Consider the following 19,134-nt stretch of genomic DNA (forward strand, 5'->3'; position numbering starts at 1 on the left):
CTTCCCCAAGTGGTAGCTAGTCACAGAGTTATCTTATCAGTCTTCAAAGACAGCAACCGTATATTCAAATAATGAAGAAAGCGCAACACTTTTTTTTAATAGAGGACATGTCATACAGAGAAAAAAAATCTCTCTCTTTCATTCACTTTAATCAATGAACATCATCATAACTGTCATACCAATATCAATTCTTCAGTATTCGTCATCGTCATCATTATCATCATCATAATCAATCAGGTCCACTTCATCTTCCTCCTCTTATTTCTGATTGCTGCAGGTTTGTAGCTTGCACATTTCTGTGCACTTTAATTTGTTGGCAAGGCAGGAACAGTCTGGAAGCTTGCACGTCCGTAGGCCTACACACTTGCAGGCCATAAGTTCCAGGACGGCCATTGGTGCTGAGGCTGACACCAGGCTGGTGGTGCATGTGGAGTGGGAAACAGTGCAAGAGAGTTGTCATAGTCTCCAATGACACACACACCTTTGCATTACTGCTATACACCCCATACTTCCAAGCACTGGGGATGAAGGAGATCTGGCAGCAGTATGGCACTGGTGAGAAGCGGTGCATCCTCCCACTGCATCAAGCAGTCTCTCATCTTGGAGCACCACTAGCCAAGGCAGTGATCAAGGCACGTATCCTGACTGGAGATGACTGCATGAGTAAGGTGGGGACTAAACATGCAGCTATGGCTTCTGACCCAGTACAATATCTGACAAACCTTGGAGAGGCAGACACCTTGACCGAACAAGGCACAGCGTTGACAGAGAAGTACTTGGTGCGAGTCTGGGCAGGGCCAATTCAAGTACAACAGCTAAGACATTTGATGACCTCAGGGTAGAAAACTATACCAGTGCCAGTGCTGGAATTGATACTCTCCCTCCCACAAGTAGTGTGATCAGAGGCCACATTCAACAAGGTGCCCTTCTGGTGCATAGGGCTTGCCACCTGTTGCGACAGCCAAGGAACCTGAGGCAAGACTAGCACCAATGGAACATGGATGGGAGGAGCACTTTGGTACACTCCTGCCATCAAAGTGTCTGAAGGCCTTACCATCAAGTCTGCTCACAGTATGCAAGTGTTCAGGCAAGTGTAACACTCGCCGAATTTTTTAAAATCCACCCTGTAAAAATCCATCACACTAACCTGCATGCACACATACTGTATGGTGCACTTTGAGAGGAATTGTTATTTGATTTTGTGTTATGATTTTATTTGTATTTCATTTTGTAGGGCTATAACACTCTTATTTGCTCATTTCCAAATTAAAATAAAAGTTAAAGGGGATATTTATAATTGTTATATGTCTCATGTGTATGTCTTTTGTTATAAATAAAACAAATCATTATTGAAAAAAAAATACAATGAAAGTGATTGTGAAGAACACAATTATTGAGCAACTGAGTTATTGAAAAATGACATTGACTTTGATATTTCAATGACAAGATGCTCCTTAATGGTCAAAACAATATCAGAAAGGAATTATAAATGTTAGAATTAGTTGAATTAGTCTTATTGCACCTGTTTTAGTCCTAACAATGGCCAAGTTATGGCCAAGGACCTTTCAAGGTCAACATCACCCAAAGTGGTCATAACAATATCAGAAAGGAATTCCCCACCCCACAATTAGTCAAAATGGAGGTATTGCATGTGTATTATGTTACAGGGAAATTGGCATTCCAGGGAAATGAAAAAGGAGCGCTTGTTTTTACCACCCACCCAGGAAATTCTGTATAACCAACACTAGAGGGCAATGAATGCAAGCCTATGGGACGCACACACGCATGTGCATGTGTGTGTGCGTGTGCATGTGTGCGCATGCACACATGCACACGCATGTGTGCATGCGTGTGTGCATGCGCACACATGTGTGTCGTCGTGGACACTGGTAGTAACCATAGACTGTAACCCATGAAAAGATCTATTCTCCCCCTATCGGTTCACAACTCGGACGGCGCTGATTTGACTAGCAGACCTTCGGCCGGTCCTCGCGAGCCTCGCGTAAAAAAACCTGTCTCAAAAAGCCCCGCCTAAAAGCGAGCGCTCCTCTTTCAATTTCCCTGGAATGCCAATTTCCCTGTGACATATACACTCAGAAACAAAGAAGTTGGATTTTCATCATAGCCGATGGCAGCCATATTTGATTTGGCCATTGCGCCATTCGTGGCACTATGGTGGACGAGCACCTCTGTGATTTTTCATGTCTAGGTACCCATTGTTCAAGTGAGAAATTCTCCTACCACCAAATTGCGAACGGGTCTATAGGCCAGGTACAGGACTACTGTGCAGATAATGTAGGGAGATAATGGCCAAAAAATTTATATCTTAAAAAAGTATTAAAGCTACTCATTTGAAAAGGCTATCATGTTTCAAAGTACTTATGGACCCTACAAACAAAATGGTGCCAAAGAGATTTTGCCACCTTTCGTGTCCCTGACTTCTGGTCTGGCCCATGGACCAATTAGCATATGCACACCATGAGGGAGCCCGTTTTTCACTTTCCCAACGCCAATCCAGGCTGAGAAGGAGCAACTTTGTCGAGACAGACTTTGTCAAGCCAGGTTGAATACTTGTGCACATCTTCCCCAGTAGACCATGAGGTCAAGCACAGATTTACTGATCCTGAAATGGAAAAGGAGACATGGGTAACTGCAGGCAGAGATGGCGCTGGAACATGGGCGTGTTCACACCAATCGGCGTGTTCACACCAAGTGCCGTCACAAGTGGGCGTGTTTACACCAAGCTGTGCTTGGTCTTTTGAGAAAATATCATTGGGCAGAATTGTAACTAGGTAGATTTGCTGAAACACTTAGAATCATTTTCTAATTTCTAAAATCAAAGATCTACAAGTGAAAAACTTGTCCCGTGGACCCCTGGCCGCCACGGGGACCCCCGACCGTCATAAGACATTTTTTTTCTGTCATTCACACACACACACACACACACACACACACACACACACAGGATTAAATCACTGTCCAAAACGTAAACTATGTATACGAGCGTCGAGCGCATAACCCAACAGCCTGCATATAGTTTGGCTGCGCACATCGCCGGGTATAGTATATTAATAAATTAACCAAACCTCTGTCTGTCAGTCAGTCAGTCAGTCACACGGAAAGACTGTCTGTCCCACATGCTTCTCCTCAGTGGGTTGAGCAATTGATCTCAACTTGCACACAGACATTGACTATTAGCATATGCAAAAAACGACGACGCCCGATTTTTCATTTCCCAAAATGTAAGCTGTTTATTGTGTCAACGCCAGAGATTGCAGTTCAGCCTGGATCTGTTGTCACGTTAAGGTCATGGCCTGTGTTGTCATGGTTACGGTGTACCTGCAGACTATGGGATGGGACTGTGAGTATGACAACACCAAATAGTCAAGGAGATTTTACATAGCACTTGCACGCATATGGACACGTGTAATGTTCGAATTAACGTTATTCATTCATTATTATGATGTTATTATTTAGCACAGATAGCTTAGCTGAAACAACATAAAAATGGACTTCTCTCATCATGTAAATGACTGGGTTCTTATACACAGCCATGTCATTGTAACATTCAAATCGCCTTCTTGCTCTATTCACAATCAATAACGGTTGTTAACAAGCCGTCTGAGTCAGATTTGTACGGTCATTTCAAAAGACCCATAGAGACAGACAATGACTGTACAGTTTTGTTTGTCAGTGACTAATTGCGCACCTACTGTGTCCTTCACCAGTACTTCTCTTGCAAAGCTTCCCAATTGCCTTGGTAATATAAGCATCTTTAAGGTGTCTGTGTCATATTTTTATTGGTCTATAAATATAATAGGAATGCAGTGCATGCTTGTGAAAAAAGTCTAAAAAAAGTCTGAATTATTTTTATTTTGTTCACAGTACACCTTGAGTAGCTATTTGCCATTTGTCTAAACTGCAAATAAACAAACAATTGATATCGCACTATAGTTAAATAAAACTGTTGTAATGCGATGGATTCGATGGATTCGTTATTGACGTTGTTATGGTCCATAATATGTTACAGTATGTGTCCGGGGAGCTCAGTCGGTAGAGCTCTCGCCTTTGGTCCACAAGGTCATGGGTTCGATCCATAGACTTTAAAAAGAAATGGACAAAGTTAGGCCAATAGACTCTACAGACCGTAAATGAAGCCTATTCTTCAGCAATTTCAAATCCGCCATCTTCCTATATCTCGTCATATCCTATGCACACGGAAATGAATGCTATTGGTTGGGATTAGAGCGGGGGTGGGGAATGAATGCTATTGGTTGTGTAGCTTGTCAATCAAATCACCACAAGGTTGCCACGCCCCTCCTACAGCATATCCTACTTTATCATACATTTTAAAATAAATGGGACCATAATTTACCAAAACGCATATCATGGTGATTGAAAGAAGACTTTAAACTAGCGACTGGAAGCATATAGTATTTATGACAATGTTTAAAAAGTTTAAAGTTTGGCAAAAACCCATCCGCTTACATTGAGAGTTATTTCTTCTGACACCAGCAGGGGTAAAAGAGCCAAAGTACAGGCCATTCATATGAACTGTCACTTCTAGACTCAATTTCAAAGGCGGAAGCAGGGCCCTTGGTTCGATCCCGGGCACCGCCAACTCAGTGTATGAGTAGCACGGCTTGGGTGTGGCAAGTTGTGCGGCAAGTACTGGGAGCTGATGGTAGGTGTGGCGCTCTACCTCAGCAATCCATCTCCCAGGCGTCTAGCGCATTATAACGGGGACAGACTCCCGCGCTATCGGCTGATACCGACAATAAGGCTCTACCGACCTACTTACCTACTTATATGGTCCAAAAGGTACAGTATGACAGGCCCTCAGGTATTTTAATACTTACAATAAATGCACCGAATCTCTGAATGTATATGTACGTACGTAATCCACATATCTGGAGAACGAGGACCGTTCGACGGACTTACATAACATTCGGCACACGCGTTGCAGACGACCAGAGGGAGAGCCAAGGCCGGCGTCGGTCGGATAGGCGGTTTGCCAGAACCGCCAGAAAAGGCTCTGGCCGTGGCCGAAATAAGCCAATTGATTGCCATGGCAACCTAAGCTTGATTTGGCAAATTCCCACACCTGCCATTTGCTTATTAGTCTGTCTATTTTCCACAGTCAGTTTTCACTCTTCAGACATTCTCCACAGACGTTTACCATGCACAAGGACTTCCCAGAACAGCCGGTTTGGTCTGCTTGGTTTGTTCCAAAACCACAGAGTGGGGTCAACGATGTCATCGGCTGGGGAACGAGGGATTCCAGCATGGGGATCGGCGGGGGCTCAGTGACGGGAACGGCAGTTACCAACACAACAGAAGTAGCACAAGGGTTCACAGGTGAGGTGTGGGTTGGGTGTCCTCGGAACTGAGCAGGAGTGGGTGTACTTCAGTACTGTATGACACACAGGGTGGATGAGTGGATTGGCAATCTGGAGCAAGAGGAAAATACCTGGTGGGCCGATCAATATATGGCCATGACATTATTAATTTATTAAATAATTATACAGTATATTATTTTTTTTCGTCCTTTGCTAACTACCAGCTCACAGAGCAGAGATATCATGTAACACTGGCCAATCCTGGGCTAACCACTGGCCCACAGAGCAGAGAGAAAGATATCACAAACTGTAATTGGCCCGTTGACTTGTTTCTCATGTGAATACATGGCCCAGACCCAGCCACACCTTGTGGAGAGACAGCGTTGATGAAAGTGAGTCAGTGTGTGAGAGAAAAATAATTCAAAAAGCTAATGTGCATAGAGGTGACAAAAAAGCGCAAAGGGGGTACAGAGAAGTTAAGGGATAAGAAAATGTATCCTCCATGTAAGAGCAACACACTCTCATTGTTAGTGAGTAGGCTACTGTAGGCTAACTATTATATAATTTAAGGGTTGTGTAGTTATTTATTTGTGGTGTGTTCGTATGTCCCTTGATGCGATGGGGCAGGTCGGTTGAGCATCTGTGTGCCAGTCGTGGTAAGTCGGTCTGGGCCAAAAAGTCCAGGGCCGAATTTCTGTCCCAGTCCACCCCTCAAGGATGTGTTTATGGCAGGGGATACATGGGCGAAGTCATCTTTATTTACAGTATATATAGCACATTTCTAAACAACAGGGGTTGACCCCAAGCGATTTCTATTCGATTTCGATTTGTTTCAGCATATTCGATATGCTGAAACAAAAAAACATAATTATTCCAAATCCATTAAAGCAGGACTAAAGTGTAAAAGATGAATCACAATAAAATTATAAAAAAGAAAGTTGGTAAAATTTAAAGAAAAACAGATCAAAACACTGACAGACATAAAGAATATGTGACCTAATTCAGCAGGCCACGTTTTTGCTGTCGTACGACGAAAACAGCGGACAAGCTGTCTGGCTGTCTCAGCTATTTTCGAAGTGCGACACAGTCCTGCGAGTATGAATTGGGCTTAACTGTGGGGTTCGGGGGTTGGGGTGGGTTGGGATGAGGCGTTCCTGTTGGGGCGCTTGCGGGAGCGGCGGGTGTGACGTGTGTAGCGTGTGTAGCTGTCCCCATCCACCAGGGTCTCTGGAAGGGACTGGAGGCGGGTCTCCGGAAGCATCAGAATGAGGATGAAGCAGATCATGGTACAGCACAGGAAGAGGACGTGATGGAGGAAGAAGCCCTTCTGGTTGTGGAGCTCCATGATGAAGTCCGTCACTATGCCGAAGTTGGCACAGGCCAGGACCAGGCCCAGACCGCCACCCCGGATGACAGTAGGGGTGATCTCAGCACAGTAGAATATGCTCAGGTTGGTGACCGCATAGGAGGCGACCATGCCGATGAAGGAGAAGGCAAAGTTGATCGTATCCAGCACAATGTCGGTTTCTTCCAGCTTTTTCCCCAGCAAATCGACGATGCCCAGCTGCAGCAGTGATGCCAGCATGGTAATGATCATGAACATGAGCAGGCTCCAGCGCCGGCCCATCATGTGCACTGTGCAACACATCGCCATGGTGGACATCATGGCAATCGCCACCATGATGTAATAATTGGCATAGAATTTATGGAATATCTGGGTTTCCACGGCCATAGTCAAGCTATGGTGCATCCCATAGCCCGTCAGTGAAGTGATGCAGAGCACAACAATGTTCTTCCACAGGTTATTGGTCCCGATGATTTTCAATAGCCAGGTCTTCTTGGGTTTCCTTTGAAGAACCTTCTGCAGTTCTGCAAGAAGTTGATCTGACTCTTGCTCCATGTTCGCCTGATTTTTCTTTGCGACATGACTCATGATCCACTCGTTGGCCCTGGAGTACTGCTGCGTGGCCAACAGCCACCGCAGTGACTCAGGGAAGATCCATATGTAAGGGATTACAAGCAGCAATGGGCAGATGATGACAGCCTGGAGGAACTGCCAGTGACGCCAGAAGTATGCCATTACTGGCAGCAGCAGCTGACCGAGCAAAATCACAAAAACGCTCATCATGGTCACAGTGAAACGCCATTCTGGAAGACAGAACTCAATTCTGAGAAGATAGAGGGGAAGAGTGATCCCTGCCAAGCAGAAGCCCTCAAGGAACCGAAAGATGACGAACATGGCAAAGTCTGTAGAGAGGGACACGGTCAGACCGAATAACAATAGGAACAGCACGGAGAGTATCAGCACCGGAATACGGCCAAACCAGTCGGCGAGAATGCCAAACACCAGGTATCCAAAGATGCTTCCCATCGTTAAGCATAACCTTGCATAGGGGACACTCAGTGCTTTGTCACATACCAGACTCCACTTGGTAATCACATTGTCCACAAGTCCATTTTCCAGCGTAAATTCCCATTTTTCACAACCCGTACATTGATCCTTACTCTGAGAGGGCGAAATGTGTTTGGCATAAATGACCGGTTGAGTGCTGCTGCTATTTGGACCATGACATAAACTGTAATTACTAAGCTGAATACACTTTTTGCTTGGTTGGGCAAGATAAAAGTGATTTGAATGTTGGATGAACCCAATAAATAACGCTGGAAGCAATGTCATGACAATTAGCCATTTCTGGTAACGCCCAAATCCTCCGAGAAATGGCAGAACATGGTCGTCGACGCTTGTCAGCGGGGCTTGGTGAGATATGAAGCCCTCGGACATTGCAGTTTTGCTCATAGCAGGAAACAGTCAAAAATCAAATAACTTTCATCCAAAGGAGGACACTGCAAACCGCAAGTAGAATATTTATCCAGCACCAGTTTTTATGGTGGTGGTGGTGATGTCAGTTAGTTCAGCTCCATATTTGGGTATAAACCACAGACAGACACATAGATTCATCATGGAATGCATAGATAGAATATAGAACTATGGGACTGTGTTATTAAATAGTAATAACACACAGTCATACTATCCATCAGTGTCCTTGTTCAGCTTTTCCATTGGGCCTTGATATTGATTACGTCATCTTTTTGTGCATGCTGCCAGTAGGATGAGGAAGTAAATCGCAGAATACTTTTCACATTTTGTGAATGGATTTTTTTCCCCTCCACATTTTTGGAATTCATAATGTCAGATCTGCACTCCACTGAGCGCACATTTCTAGTTGTGGGCAGTGGTGGACAAAGTACTCAACCTGGTCAAATATTACTCAAGTGAAAGTTGCTCAGTCAAATTTGTGCTTGAGTTGAAGTACTTGCTTTTAAAATTTAAGTATTCAAAAGTAAAAAAAGATAATTACATTTTTAATATAAATGCATGCTGTATTAAGATTTTCCATGAAAAAAAGGCAATCATAGAGAAAATAGCAGATCTACAAGGCAAGCTCACATTGTGTCACTATATTTGAAATACAGCTCATTAATTCATAATGTACTTTTTCCCTTAGAAATATAGGGGAGTCAAAAGTACAATATTTGTCTTTGAAATGTAGTGAAGTGAAAAAAACAAAAAACAACAGATACTCAAAAGTTTATGCCCAAGTACAGTACTCAAGTTAATGTACTTTGTTTCTGCCCACCACTGTCCGAGGGTGGGCTATAGGTACTATGTACTGTATTAACATTGCTTTTAATGCTGTCAGTACCTACTATTTCTGAATTTACAGTGTTTTAAATTGCAATTTAAATGTACCACAAACACTCAGTATTGCAGATGTGGTGCTTTATTTTAAGCAGTGTTAATTTAACTTTCTTTAGGGACAAAGTTCAAGTCCCATAACTCTCACGCAAGAGAATGTATGTCATTTCTTCACAATGAAATAGGGCAGTGGTTCTCAAAGTGGGGTCCAGGGACCCTCAGAGTTCCTAGAGGGTGTTCCAAATGGACCCTTACAGGTCTGTAGCTCTTGAGTGTGTACAAATGGGACGAAACAGACCCATAAGGGTCCGTTTGGTCCCATCTGTACACTCTCAGAGTTATGGGGGGTGGGGGGTCCTTGACTTAAAAAGGTTGAGAACCACTGAAATAGACAATCCACAGTGCAGTTGGCTGAGGAAGCCCTGCTCAACTGACAGCAATGTATAATCTTAAAAGTTCAACACCCCCCCCCCCCCCAAACCGGTGTGTCACATAAAATGGTGTGCCAGGTCTGGTTTGAACATACTTAGCTGACCAGGGTCCCCCAGGGCTCTATACTAGGTCCACTAGCATTTCCCTCTACACCAAATCACAGCCTAAAATAGCTGATCTACAAGCTCACAATGTGTTGCGTTGCGACACGTTGTGAGCTTGTAGATCTGCCATTTTTCAGAATAGGGACGCTAGGGTTCATGTTCCTATCACCCTACAGCGTCACGCTGGGGGGGGGGGAAGAACACTGGTTAAAAAGGACATTAATAAAAAAAGGGGGCCATTAAATAAAGTTTTGATTCACCCCAGGGCCAGGTGCAAGATTGTAAAAGGCGATAGAGACAGTGAGCAACTGCAATAGTTTCACTGTGAGGTGTGTGGGCTCGCATCATGTCCTACCTTTTTGTCAGTGCAATTAATTCCTCGCTCCCAACCAGAAAAAAGAAAACCCAACTAGATCTCCTTATTACACAAAATAAAGTCTTAAAGGCAATTTGTACAGCATTTCATATCACACCAGTTTGAGATCATTCATTTTCACTCCTCACATTTGTTATGTACACTTGTTGTATAGCATCGGCATGTAGCTATATGTACATTTATGCATATTCACACCACATATATAACACTCCTACGATGTATACGTTTGCCGACTTGCACATCAGCAGTAATTACTATATTTATAAACACCGTTATATAAAATAAGAACCAGTGTAAACGTACTTAGTGTTCCTAAATATACAGAGTGGATGAAAACACTTAAGATTTGCATATACTCTTCATATCACCTTCATAAAGTATGTGCTTTGTGAAAATGTTAGGTAGGCTCTCTAGAACTATCTTTACTAAACCGAGTGCGTGGGGTGTACGCATGTGATGCAGTTAGATTCTTCACACAAACAAACTTGCATCTGCATCAAAAACACCTATTCCCTTCCCATACTGGGTAAGTAAGTAAATACACACTCAATGTTATCTGGTTAACAGATGAGATTGGTAAGAGAGGTTAACACCCTCCTTACGGCGAGATTATCCTTATAGGGATTTGGTAATGACTCGGGACGTCCTGCCACACGAGGTTAGGGGAGACCTCCGTGGTTTTGTCACTGAGCTGGGACTCCAGCAGTAAGCAGTCAAGTGACAAAGTTCAAGTCCCATAACTCTCAGACAACAGAAAGTATGCCATTTCTTCACAATGAAATAGGGCAGTGGTTCTTAAAGTGGTTCTCAGAGTTCCTTGAGGGGGTTTCCTTACAGATGTATAACTCTGAGAGTGTAGAAATGGAACCAAATAGACCCGTAAGGGTTCATTTCCATCTGTACACTCTCAGAGTTATGGGGGGGGGGGGGGGTCCTTGAATTAAAAAGGTCGAGAACCACTGAAATAGACAATCCATAGCACAGTTGACTGAGCAAGCCCTGCTCAACTGACACAAATGTATGATCTTAAAAGTTCACCCCCCCCCACAATCAAACCAAAATGCAAAGCACTTCTCCACAAAATGGATCAGAGAACTCCGTGGTTTTGTCACTGAGCTAGGACTCCAGTAGTAAGAAGTCTTCATTGTTGTTGGGCGGCAGCATGAGCTGCTGTTCGTAGTAAAGGCTCTTGGCGTAGTTCACTTCTTGAGAGATTTTGATGGCGAGACTCTCGCTCTTCACGTGAACCTATGAAGAGAACAGTGTGATCAATGTGATGGAAGACTGGGAAAGCCAAAGACCTGTGGGGTGTTTGGTTTTTATTGGAGTGAAAGTCATAAGTATCCCAAAAATACACACACAAGTTACACAAGTAAAGTACAGATAAAAAAAAAAAAAACTTTAAGGTATAGTATGTAACTTTGCCCTTTGTTTACATAACAAAACAATATATCTTTTTTTTTACCCATCATTTCCCTCTAGGCCAGCACTTATCAGCCACTGAAGTAGTGTGGTGGTGTTTACCTGCTGTTTTCACTGACACAATTCCTGTGTGAATGTTTGTTAATGAATATGCAAGAGAGCGCCCTCTAATACATGGGTTCCCAAACTTTTCAGCCCGCGACCCCAAAATAAGGCGGCCATTGACTCGCGACCCCACCTAAACCAGGAGGTAATTTATGCACATAAACTTGCACGTTCTGTGCGCATTTTAAATGTATTAAAATGGTAAAATGTACTATTTGTAATAAATTTAGGTTGCATTTCATCCAGCACTGGTGCTAAAAAATTCAAAAAAAATCAAAAAAGAAAACGTTTTTTTCTTTTTTTTTTATGACCCAAAATAATTTTGCGACCCCACCGTCAGTCTCCCGCGACCCCAAGTGGGGTCGCGACCCCAACTTTGGGAACCCCTGCTCTAATACAGCTCTCTCTGTCCGAGAGAGGGCCAAGTTAGAATCCTTGCTTACAAACAGCTAGAGAACTTACATAATATACCTTTAAGTAAGGTACTCAAGTAAATGTACTTTCTTTCTGTCCGCCACTGCGTGACACTACTACGCACAACCAAGTATGCGTCAGGCATGCGGTGTCTCACCATGGGCTTCTGATGCGAGGGGCCAGGCATAGCCACGCCGCTGCTGGTGCTCTCTGCCTTCTTGGTGAGCTGAACATAGACTTTTCCGTGGTCCTTAGAGACCAGGCAGTGGTACAGGTCATCGTACTTGACCTCAAGGAAGATGGCCTCACGGTCCACGTACTCGCCAGGTTTCAGAAAGTAAACCACCTTGGAGGAGATGAGCACGCAGTAGGTGTCGATGGGCTCCACTGCAATGAAACTGATGTTGGGGAGGGAGGAGGGGGGTCAGAAATGTATCCTTCATCTCAATACTTTTATTAAAAAGGACCATACCGTTTTTTGTTTATACGTCTTAGCCCGCTGACCACAAATCACACAAATTAACTAATTAACCACTGATTTGGCAGATGCTCTTAGCCAGAGCGACTTACAAAGTACAAGAACGCCAATCAACAATAATCAAAGAAAGAAAGTGCTAAAAAAGTTTTGTTATCATCGTGCAATCTTTTTTCAGGATATAATAAAAGAGAATAAAAATGGGTGTCTTGTTCATGAGTGAGGGTAGGACAGAGCGGGAGATCAGCAGGGGAATCTTGTTGTATAGTTGTACGAACTCTTGTTTTATTGTTTTATTGGATCTTGTTTATTCGATACACTTATTTGTTCTAGCTCTTGCTCATTTGATTTTCCTATTTGTCTCATCTGTTTAAGAAACTAGGTGGCTGATATATTTCACTTTTACCTTTTTAGCGCTAGGTATACTCTAGTTGCTTGTTTTTGAAGAGAATGCACTTAAGACTTCTGGTGATTAGTAGTTTCGTTCCCTACCTATGTTGAATGCACTTATTGTAAGTCGCTTTGGATAAAAGCGTCTGCTAAATGACTGTAATGTAAATGTAATGTAATGTATCAGAGCAGCAGGAGTGGAATTGCAGGCGCAGGTCAAAGCTCTCCATCTACTGGTCAATCTTCATTCCTACTCTCACCTTCATGAAATGAAGGTTTTCTCAGAAGGGTGGCTGGCATCTCCCTTAAGCCCGATTCATACTTCATACACGCGACAGAGCACAAAAGAGAGTAAAAGAGAGCTAAAATTCTTGGGTTGGTATCCTAATTTATATATAACAGATTTTCAATTGAGAAACTTGTTATCGTGTCACGGTTTTCAGTTAAAATGTTATTTCTGCTGAGTCATGCAACTAATGGCCTAGTATTGAATGCTGCCACCTTCCTCTCGTATCTCAACTGTCTCCCTCTCGGCTTTCTAAATAAATAAAGAAAGAAAGAAAGGGTGAAATCAGAGAAACGTACAACTCGGAGTGGATGTTGTCAGTGAGGCGGAACAGTTGCTCCTGTCCATCGGCCTGTGTAGGGGAGAAGCGAGGCAGGAGGCCCTGGGGCCCCTTACAGCACCGAGGCTTCCGGACCCTCTGCACACTCAGCCTGCAGGGAGACCAAAAACAGACGCTTGTAATGCAATGCAACAGTCTGGAGTCAGCAGTCACAGTATATTAATAATAATAATAATAATAATACTAATAACTAGAAAAAAGTGCTCCTTGGAGCACAGGTCTCTGCCAGGTCAGGTAGATTATTGTTTAAAATCAATGTTCAATTTTCAAAGCAATGTTTAAAATGCATCGGCCTCCTGGGGGCACTAAAACAGGCATGTGTGAACTTTCACGGCAATGGGACGCTGTGTTCATGATTTGAGGAATTTTGTTCAATGCGAACCACTCCTGCAAACTTTAGAATAGACGCATATCTTAGCGGAGATGTGCAGGATGGAATATGAAAAATCAGATAGATCCGTATTGATAACATGCCCATAGAGATAATGTAATAGAGCAAAATCTGCCTCCTGGTGGCGCTATAACAGACCGATCGGAAAAATTTGGGGCAGAAGTTCTGCTCCGGCATCCAGTGAGTGTGTGTGTGTGCACAGTTTCAAATCGATCGTTGCCGGAGATTAGCTGTTCACAGACAGACAGACAGACAAACGGACGGACAGACAGAGGCAAAACATAGTCTCTGCCACGCCTTCGGCCTGGCGGAGACAATAATAATAATAATCTATCTCAAATTTATATAGCGCTTTTCTAAGTACTCAAAGTAGCTTTACATGGGGAGGGAGAAAACAAAAGAAAGAAGAGAGAACTTTATTAGGAAAAAGCACAATTAAATAAGTTCACTGTCTAAGTCTAGCAGCTGCATAGTAAAATCCTCAGTGTTGTTAATTCAATCCATTGGTAACTGAGCGGGTACGAATGCACTCTTACGGGTCCATTTGGTTATATTTGTAACACTCAGAGTTATATTAATACTCAGAAAATACTTTGTGTGCTGACACCAAAGTGGGTTGACAGCATGTGATGGTGAGGCTACTAGCCAGGGGCATTTCCTGAAGACTAAACTGATGACAAGAAGAACAACACACAAACACTACAGTACAGTACAGTACAGTACATCACACACAAGGAAAGCACTGCCAAGCTTCCGAGTGCATATCGTCGCTGTATGGCGGAAACCTTGTATGCCCAAAACTGACACTTTTCAGGAAATGGAAAAAAAAAGAACCTGTGATGATGAATGGATCCAAATGGGTCACAAGCTCTTGTAAATACCTTTCATTGGTAAAAACCCAGACACACTTAACCACTTTCACTTTCAATATTTTTTTAAATAGCAAAAACAGCAGAGCTTGTACATTTGCTATTTTCTGTACTTTTGCACGACACTCTTGCACGACAAAATAGGGCATTAATGAATTATGGAAACACAAGGTTTCTGCCTGACAGCGACGATATACAGTAATGACATATTCAGCACGTCTATGATGATGTTAAAATGAGAAAAGGCTCCACCTGTGGTTGCTGAGGCTGGCCATATCCCTGACCGTCTGCGCCGTCTCCGAGGCAAAGTCCAATGCACCGGCCACCGGTTTGGTCACTGTGCCAACCAGGCCTTTGCCCAGGCCTGAAAAGAAGCCGCTGACGCCACCTTCGGTCTTCACCCCTTCCACAGTGGAGGTGATAATGCTGGTCATGCCACCAATGATACCTGAAGAACATAAACACAGCCTTTTGTTTAAGCACTTTCAATCTGGTGTTCCTATTTTGGCCATGTTCAAACATTTTCAATCGTTTTGTTTTTGAAAATAGAAGCTCTACAAGCTCACAACGCGTGTGACGTGTTGTGAGCTTGTAGAGCAGCAGTTTTTGCCGATCATATATCTGTGCCCAAGGAGGCTGAAACGCATTCGAAAACACATGCGAAAAAGGACTTCAGTGTGCAAGCTCCTTAAGTCTTATGTTTTCTTACCTTAATTGATCTATCTAAACTCTTTGATCAACTGACAAATGGAAGACAAGTAACAATAACAGAGTTACCTCATTAACACTGATAATAACAGTAACAGACATCTTCGCTGGTGTGTTGGTGTTATAGAACAGGTTGTGCACAGTCAACAGTCCTACCGTGAGCCAGTCCATGGATCCCTGCCACCAGATGCTCTCCGCTGGTGGCTCCGTGGTATCGGATGTACTCGCGTTCACTCTGGTGTCGGTTGTCCATGGTCTTGCCCAGACCGTCCGACAAGGTGCCAGCGAACTGACAAAAAGAGAAGAGGGAATGACAGGAGTTCAATTGCATTCGTGCCACAACATTAGAAAGCTCACAACGTTAGAAAGCTCACAACATAGCCTAATGTAGCTATCCTGGTTGATAATATAAGCATGTCTTGTTATCGTCAACATAGTAAACATACTGTAGTTTTGTCACGCAGCACCACTTTCACACGGCACCATACAGATGTAGATGCATACAACAGAGAGAGGGCGAGAGATACCCACAGAGGGGGAGAGAGATGCGAGAGAGAGCGACAGTTATAAAAGACGCAGTTTGTTTGATGTTACGTCGTCAGTATTATTGGAGCATGCCTCAATTTTGGAGTCAGGGAACATTGCACAGAATATGTCTGTGCAATGGCGGTGGAGGCGACGAGTGAACCGAAGTACTGAGAAATACCAGGTATTTGTTTTGATGTAGAAGCTGCTTTGTCTCTCGCTTTCACTTGTCATCTCGTGGATGGAACGATGATTGCTAACTGCTCACTGATGTCCTCTCTTCAATGTTCTTCCACAACAGCAGAGAGTGATAGCCTAGGCTTCGCTCATTAGTCTGAATGCGTCCCTGTGTGTGGCACTGCCATTTAAAGACCATTGAAGCATTAACTTAAGACCTTTTAAGTCTTTCTAACGCCTTATATTCACATAAATTAATACTTTTTAAGACCTTGTAAGGATCGGTGGAAACCCTGGCATGTACACCTAATAGTGAATGTTTCAAGTTCAACCTCTCTAACCACAATCTCAAGGAGCAAAATGCGGACAAAAAACAAACAATAAAACAGAATAAAAGCAGAGTAGTGGTAAAGGGAATCAAAGATGTGAGTTTAAAAAACGTGGCGCACCTTGGCAGCAGAGTTGGACACACCATGCGTAACGTTGCGGATGAGGCCGCCCACGTTTCCGTACTTGATGAGCTCGGACATGCCCTCTGTGACATCATTGAGGAGCCCCATGGGGTTTCCCAGGAAGTCTACCGAACCCAGGATCTGAGCCGCCTGGCTAATCAGCTCCTATTCGGGGAAGGGGGGGCACAGCCATAGATTATTCATTTCATTAAAGCGTGACTCCTAGTGGAGTGGCCTATCAGTAGGGTAATTAAAGGTCCCCCCCAAAATGTATTTTTTTCTATGGATTAGTTACCCCATGGCGACTTGAATTCATGGATATTTTTTTGTTTTTGACGCATTCCTAAGCCAATAATTTGATGACCGGCAGCGGTTCCGGTAGGAGACAAAGAGTCTCCTTTGTGTCTCCTAGCGGAACTGCTGCCTACCAGTCCGCTGGTCATTAAATTATTGGCTTAGGAATGCAACAAAAACAAAATCCATGAATCCATGAAAACTTTTTGTTTTGGGTGAACTATCCCTTTAACCAAAAATGTATAAAAAACTAAATTGTAATCTTGCTCATGTATACATTTTTCGATTAGACTGAGATTAGCCAATTAAGCCCTGTATTATACTTTGTTGTACAATGTTGCCGTGCAAAGACTTTTGAAAATAGCTGATCTACAAGCTCACAACCCGGCGCATCCCGACACATTGCTTGTAGACCCGCTATATTCCCTATATATATCTTTTTATAAGCATTCATCAACCATAATTGAGCCAAAAGTTCAGCCAGCCTTAACCGTGTCGGGAACGCCCCTCTCACCTCTCTGAAGTGCTTGAAGATGTCATTGATGATGATCTCCTGGGTCTCGTAGGGGTGAACCCTGGTGAAGGGGTACATGTTGATCACAGCGTCCTCAAAGCGAATGAGCGGGAAGCCCAGGGTTCCCTTGAGAGCCTGTGGTGAGTTTAAGATACGATGAAATTGAGAACAAATACTGTGTGAGTGCAGTGGAAAGTGACAGCACTGGCAGTACTCAATAGGGAAAATATACTGTATGCTGCATCTAATTTGGGGAATTATGCTCCGTTATGGTGGTACACCAAGTTGTAATGAAAGGCATGCACAACCCTACTTACTATCATGTCATGCTACTTTTATTACAGTGATTGCAATTCAAAACATTGTAAGCATTTGGTGTCCCAAGTCAAAATGTTGCTGTTGTTAAATGCATTACCCAACGTCTTTGTATCAATAGACCAGTGGAGTGGATGTAAGACTTATTACAGTTTTGACATATTCACAAATGGACCCTGATGAAGGCCTTTGGATGAAACACGCTGGTCACCTGCATTTTTTTATTTTTTCCTTGCTATGGACTAATTAATACAAGTTTTTTCTACTTGAACTGAACAGAGCTGCATTGGACCTTCTTTAAGTTCACCGCCTAATTTTTTCCACTGTGATATCTACAAAGGAAAGGAACTCTCCAAAGAGCACCTGTTCTCAGTTTGGCATAATCAGGGACCCACACAGCACTTCTTCATCTATTATTTAATCATTCATCAGTTTTAGTTTGATTACAGTTTAGTTCTTTTTTCTTTTTTCAGATATTAACGGTAAAGCCTTGATTTATAGAAGCTGAAAAAGGTAGGATGAAAGAATGCTTGACACCAGAGAGGATGGTGGAAAAACTAAAATGAACATTATTTTACATGCAATTCTATTTACTGTAGTTTTAGTTTCAACTAGTTTTTATTTCAGTTTCAGTTGAAATATGTTTCCCCGCAAGAAGGTCAGTTGGCTCTCATGCATTGAAGGAGGCATGAGCTCGGCCCTGGCCTCCCTAGGTTGGCAGAGGGAAGGTAGTGCCCAGGATTACATAGACAATTGGCACTGGGTGTAAAAAATAGGGTTACAAAATCGTGGGATAAAAATGTAGGAGAAAAAAAAAAGAAATATGTTTTAATATATAACCTTGGTGGATGTTGACAGTTGCCTTACCTTTAAATCAGCAGGGAGCTTGTGAGAGGTGAACACACTCAGTTTGACCTGAGGCAGGCTGATCTTCAGGTTCTCAAAGTAGTACCGTTTGATGGCACCTGTATCCTCGCTGGGCCGCTCGTAAAGATTCTCGTCCAATCTCTCCACCTCTGGATTCCATTACACATTGCACAAGGATCACAGCATAAATTATTCATGAAACTCAACTTATGTTTTGTTACTGTTAAATGAAGAGTCTCTCGCCACAGCTAACTACAGTATGCCCACCTGCTTCCGTCTGTCCGTATCCAAAGAAGCTGAGCAGCTTAAGCAGTAGCTTCTCCTCGATGATGACAGTGAAGCGTCTGGCCGTCACCATGAGATGCTGTGGAAATACGCAATGACTATCGGTTTACCGTACTTTCCATACAGTCCCAACTGAAAAATTACAACCTTTCTTTTGTTTATCACTGCAAAGAATAGGAAGAAATCTGTGATGTGGTTCCTTTGACAAAGTTGCGAGATTAGCTCTGGACAGATACACAACAAGAAGCCACAGTGTAAAAAGCATGCAAGTGATGCAAAAAACGCAGATGGCCAATATATAATTTTGCCTGTTTGCAGCAGCAAGAACATTTTCTCCAGTTGTGGATGCATGAAAAC

General features: G+C 43.1%; 2 protein-coding genes across 5 annotated transcripts in view; both read right to left on the minus strand.

Annotated features, from left to right (window-relative positions):
* Positions 1-6,447: 6,447 nt before the first annotated feature.
* Positions 6,448-8,121, minus strand: LOC308096480 (solute carrier family 22 member 23-like; the record flags this gene model as incomplete). Its single annotated transcript, XM_080443900.1, has 1 exon — positions 6,448-8,121. The coding sequence occupies one exon, from the start codon at positions 8,119-8,121 to the stop codon at positions 6,448-6,450; it is 1,674 nt and encodes a 557-aa protein (XP_080300026.1).
* A 982-nt stretch (positions 8,122-9,103) lies between these two features.
* Positions 9,104-19,134, minus strand: part of vps13d (vacuolar protein sorting 13 homolog D) — a 67,123-nt gene continuing 57,092 nt past the window's right edge. For all 4 annotated transcript variants that reach the window (XM_080443574.1, XM_080443575.1, XM_080443573.1 and 1 more), the window contains 9 exons: positions 18,760-18,856; positions 18,493-18,641; positions 17,311-17,445; positions 16,500-16,667; positions 15,505-15,637; positions 14,893-15,088; positions 13,340-13,471; positions 12,047-12,287; positions 9,104-11,196 (listed from right to left, as the gene is read on the minus strand). In XM_080443574.1, the coding sequence (XP_080299700.1) occupies positions 11,065-11,196; positions 12,047-12,287; positions 13,340-13,471; positions 14,893-15,088; positions 15,505-15,637; positions 16,500-16,667; positions 17,311-17,445; positions 18,493-18,641; positions 18,760-18,856 (1,383 nt within the window). In that variant the 3' untranslated portion in view covers positions 9,104-11,064. The remainder of the gene's footprint in view (positions 11,197-12,046; positions 12,288-13,339; positions 13,472-14,892; positions 15,089-15,504; positions 15,638-16,499; positions 16,668-17,310; positions 17,446-18,492; positions 18,642-18,759; positions 18,857-19,134) is intronic.

This window comes from Gymnoscopelus braueri, assembly GCF_963280865.1.
Source record: "Gymnoscopelus braueri genome assembly, chromosome: 12".
NCBI lineage: Eukaryota > Metazoa > Chordata > Actinopteri > Myctophiformes > Myctophidae > Gymnoscopelus > Gymnoscopelus braueri.